The sequence below is a fragment of the Rhagoletis zephyria genome, unplaced genomic scaffold (assembly GCF_001687245.7).
Source record: "Rhagoletis zephyria isolate East Lansing unplaced genomic scaffold, Rhagoletis_zephyria_1.1 Rzeph_scaffold_14557, whole genome shotgun sequence".
NCBI classification, from domain to species: Eukaryota; Metazoa; Arthropoda; class Insecta; order Diptera; family Tephritidae; genus Rhagoletis; species Rhagoletis zephyria.
Window position 1 is genome coordinate 9,187 of NW_016171626.1, and position 4,982 is coordinate 14,168.

General features: G+C 38.0%; 1 protein-coding gene across 1 annotated transcript in view; it reads right to left on the reverse strand.

Moving 5' to 3' along the window:
• LOC108378626 (protein encore-like) overlaps positions 1 to 4,918 on the reverse strand; it is a gene marked incomplete at its 5' end in the record, with an annotated part of 13,465 nt that extends 8,547 nt beyond the window's left edge. The window contains 4 exons of the mRNA XM_017634933.1: positions 3,858 to 4,093; positions 4,158 to 4,508; positions 4,583 to 4,733; positions 4,826 to 4,918. Of these exons, the coding sequence (XP_017490422.1) occupies positions 3,858 to 4,093; positions 4,158 to 4,508; positions 4,583 to 4,733; positions 4,826 to 4,918 (831 nt within the window). The remainder of the gene's footprint in view (positions 1 to 3,857; positions 4,094 to 4,157; positions 4,509 to 4,582; positions 4,734 to 4,825) is intronic.
• Positions 4,919 to 4,982: the final 64 nt, after the last annotated feature.

Below are 4,982 nucleotides of genomic sequence, written 5' to 3' on the forward strand. Positions count from 1 at the left end.
ATGTGAAGATATGATTTAAGTCAAGCGGAGTCTCTCCAGAGTACTTATTCTGCTAAAGTCTGAGTTAAAGCTTGAACACACATTGGAAACGACGGGCTACAGCTGTCAAGTTTAATTTTAACATGTACTCTTATGTAGACTAGCCAAATATGTAGCTGTGGCCAGATTAGATCTGTTAATATTTTTCTAGCGACAGATAAGATTCTTCCCTTGTTGTATGTCAAACTCAAGCAAATCCACGATATCGCTGCCGCGTTCTAAAAATTCATTTCGCCATCGACAAAGCATCTAACTAGATAATGAAGAAGCTGTGGTCCGTTGATTTCAATGTGTTCAGCACTTATGTCTGTTGCAGTACAATAGCCAGTCAGTAAGAAGTTGAGCATGTGCGTTGCGGGTCTCCCGAAGCAGTTGAAGCTCTGTCTCGCCAACCGTAGGTGGTAGTTCTACTAAAACGGCATTCACAGGTTGGGAGTTGATGTAGTTTGAGACATACTAACTGTGAATGACATTTATGACCTGTCTATATAGAGTCTGGTCCAGTGGTTGGTATATGTATTCTTCGGTTCGTAGATATGGCTTATGACGTGCCTTGGCGAGGGCTCTTCCGAAAGCAGGTGTCTGTTCGGGTGCTCTCGTCTGTGGCAACCTACTAGCTTGCATAGCATAATGTTATGCTCCCTGACAGGCCTTTGGGGCATTTGGACCTCGCTATGGAGATGATGCTCTGGCGACATCAGAAGGCATCCGGTGGCTGCCCGTAGTGCTGTCTTCTGCCAGTTCTGAATACCGAGCTGTACCCTTTCTACCAGGTGGTGAAAAGAGTTGCTAAGGATTTTGTAGGGGAGGTTTAGGCTTCTTGCAGCGAAAAAGCGAAGTGGGTGTTGTTGCTCGAATGTGCGGACAGTTGAAGCACAGTTGCAGCCGTTTTTTTGAAGCATTTTAGAGGCATGCAGATACGTATATGTACATAGGCCTGGTGAAATATCTTTCTCATCGACATCACGATTATGCGGACCTGACCTTTACAAAAGGGAATATACTGTAGTCGATATGTTTTTCTGATGAAAACGTTCAAGCATAAGGAACAAACCGAGTTATAAATTTATCAGATAACGATATTTTTTTAAAGTAAAGCATGTAATATATTTGTTAACTATTTTAGAAATATCTCAACTATAAGTAAATAACCATTTTCTCGAAATACTGTAATGTTGTCTTATTAGAATTTATGTTATTTTCGCGACATATTTTTTTTTTAAGTTTTTATTACTCATAGTACTCGTAGTCATTTCTTTTTGAGCTTAATTGATATTCATAATAAATATTTTAATATATTCTTCAGATAATTATGTATGTATATTTAAAAGCAAAGTAAAAATACAGTTAGAGGAGTGGCGTGCGCATAAGCAGAAAACATTTTGCAAACTTTAGGTATTCAATGCAGCGGTAGACGCACAATCATAGTCGAAATGTTTACTGAGAATTGGACTCTTTACAATAATCTGTAACGTTGTGTTTCGCCTCAAACGACTTCGAAACCATAACATCATTAATGGAATGCACTATGGGTAGTTTGATCAGTTTTTGCGGTAAAAATTCGTTTTTCGTGCTTACAAAAATTTAATTTTTGTCCTTGGTAATTGATAAAGAAAGCTTCAGACCAACTAACTGTGTCTTTTATTTTTGTAAAAAAAGGAACGACAAATGCTTGGCAGATGGTCAAGGTCGTTGTCTGTGAATAAAATATTGGAATCTATTTTATGTTGTATTTTTGTTTTTAGCTATTATCGAACAACAATATTTAATTACCGAACAAATTAAAAAAAGGTAGAATATAATGAAAAAAATGCTATTTTTAACTGGACATAACTTTTAGTATTTTTTTCCTCCTAAAAATTTAATTTGAAAATGATTTTATAATGTTGGCCGAAATTGGTATGCTTACGACTACCAAAAATGTATAAACGAAGGTTTTTGAGTTTAATTTGTCAATTTCATGTAGCGATTTTTTGTGATTTGTAGGAAATACCTTTTTTTTTTTTTGGTATTCTTGATACTATCAGTAGTGAACTATTGACAATTTGGAGGGGAGAACTAATAAAGAGAGAAAACAAAAGGCTATTTACAATTTTGTTGCTACAAAGGCTGCTCCTTTTAATTTTTCAGCAGATAAATTAGGAAATTCAAAAATTTCAAATTTTCAATTGAAATTAATATACATTGGCAATATTTTTCAAAAATAGTCACTGTAAAAATTGTTTCTAGATAAGCTTTAATTAAAATATTAAGGGAAAACTGCATTCAAATTTTTTCAATAGAACCACTAATTAAAAGGTGGCCATATTAGACCCAAAGGTCGTCAAGGGTTAATACTTTTTTGCAAAATTATTCAGCCTCATTGCTTAAGTCGTAACTACTCGACAAAATTGGCATTGCCTACTGTCGTGATGAAATAAGTAGACGACGAAAAATATCCAGTGCTGCCAAGTTTTTCTGTTTTAACTAGTATAGTGTCGAAATTTTAGGCAATGCCATGCAATTTTCGACACGACTCGACTTTTGAAAACGACTTGCGCTCGTCAGTGCGGTCGCAATGAGGCTGATTATTATTTTTAATTAATCTAGTTTTTTGTGGGTTTGAAAGGGTGTGGTGTTTGGGGAGGGAATTATGTGGGAATTATGAAGCACAACGACAGAAGGCAAAAGATCATAGCACTATGTAAGGAATATATCTTCGATCTTTATGCAAATAAATGATTTTGAAAATCATGCAAAAAACCACCAATGACCTTTTACTCTGCTTAGAGTAGATTTTCTTACAAATCAGTAATGCACACATACATACATACATAAAAAAAGACGATCGCGTACCACATTTCAGTGGGATATTTGCAAAACTGAGGTTCTTTTTTCGTCCTGATAACCATAACGCCTTAGTCAAAACGTAGCGAAATACCTCAGAGCTGCTTATGGTTATGGCGAAAAACTAAAATAAAATAGATAATCGCGCTTTGAAATCAGTTTTTTCAAAAACTTATAAATTTTTTTTTAATTTTTATAAAAAAATTGCTAAAAAAAATGATTCTGAAGGCTTCCTTCCATTCATATACCATTACACTCCGGACTATGATTAAGCGTCAACGCAATTTTTTTCTGTCGCAGCAAGGTTATTAATTAAAAAAAAAAACGAATTTTTGAATTTAACATTTTTTGTTTTGTAAATTACCCGTCTTGGTTAACAAATGGTTGCAATGTTTGCGGATTGATTAGCACGCTGCCCTTTGGCACACTAGAAATATCGGTTACGGCCCACACTAGACCACGACTGGGCAGCGTCGTGTCATCCTCAATTGGTGTTGGAGTTGGCGTCCCCGCTGCGTCGATACAATGCGCAGGCATGACGCCGGCACTGCATAGAATCGTAGGCTGCAAATGAAGATTGACTGGTGTTTGTAGGTGACAAACTGTAATTCCTTCCGGCGTTATTATTAATGGCTCCGACGCTTGATCCTCGCTACAGTAGCCATTCGGTGATGGTGTTACCGAATCGGAATGCGCAGATTGTGTTTGAGTTTTATAACTATGATTGTAGTAGTTTGGAGTTTGGGCAGTGATGGTTATAAATAATTGTAAAAATTATAACGTTCATGGCAATAATAATAAAATATAATAAAAAATGAATTAAATCACTTAAATTTTCAATTTAAATTCGTAATGAGCTAACTTTTAAGCTAAAAGCCATAATTTTTTTTTTGTATATTACAATTTGTAAACGAATTTATCTTGGATGCAAAAACTTTACAAAATAACTTTAAAGTATGTAAATTTGCTTATTTCGTTAAAGCTACACTTACCCGCTGCTGGAGGGCGACAAGCGCCAAGGTGTATTTGTGCTGCCAGCTGAATCTTGTTTAGAAAATGAACGCGCACCACCACCACTGTTTTTGTTTGAGTTTGCCGAGTCGCCGCGCATCATAGGCGGCCCACCACCACCGCCACCACCTTGTGATGGTCCGCCTCCGTAGTTATTGTAGTTGTGCACTTTGGGTACAGCGCCGCCGCCAGAACGGCCATCGCGTGAATCATTTGACTGTAAAAAAAGAGTTACACACGAGTTAGAAATTCGTTAAGATTCGAACTAGTCAATCTATTACATTCTGCATTTTCATCATTTTGCCATTGGGACGTGGCCGATTTTGCTGATGTTGTTGTTGCTGCTGCTGCTGCTGTTGCTGTTCCACCGATTGCGTCCAGCTGACATTCATGTAGCCATCGTCCATGGCCTCGCCACTGTCATTTTGACTGCGATTAAAAATGCGACTGCGCGCGCGTTCATAGTCCTCTTCGCGCTCTTCAAAACTCTTTGCCTTGCGATCAAGCATGCTGCCACGATCCGGACACAGGTAACTACTTTGACGTGCCTCATCGAAGCTGTGCGTATCGCGCTTCAATATTGATTTGCGTGAATCCTCGCGATGATCGCGCACCAACGATTTGAAGCGAATCTGGAGAGAAAATGTGATGACGTTAAGCGATTCTAAGCTGAATTAGATAAGCGGAAATTTCGTTCATTACTCACCTCGGGTATGCGTGTGTTTTTTGTGGCTGCCACAATAACGCATTGCTGTGTCTCGGTATCGACATTGTGCTCCATGCCAAAGAAGGCCGCTGTACGATGTATCAACATGCGGTTGTACGAAGAAGCCGGTGGGAAGCGCAATTCACCGCGGCTAAAAAGGAAATAATGCCAATGAATATAAGGCCAAATATGCTGAGACAACCAAAAAAAAAAAAAATCTAAATCGTAAGTTCGTGCACTCACCTCTTTTCCTGCACAAATTCAGTTAGATCCTTTTCCACTTTTAGCAGGAAATGTCTGTCCTTTGGATGCTTATTGAGCGTCTCCTTGAAGAAGCTGAACAGATCGGTACCGCCATGATCGGTGAATTGTTCGCTCGAGTTCTCTGAGTTGTTGAAAA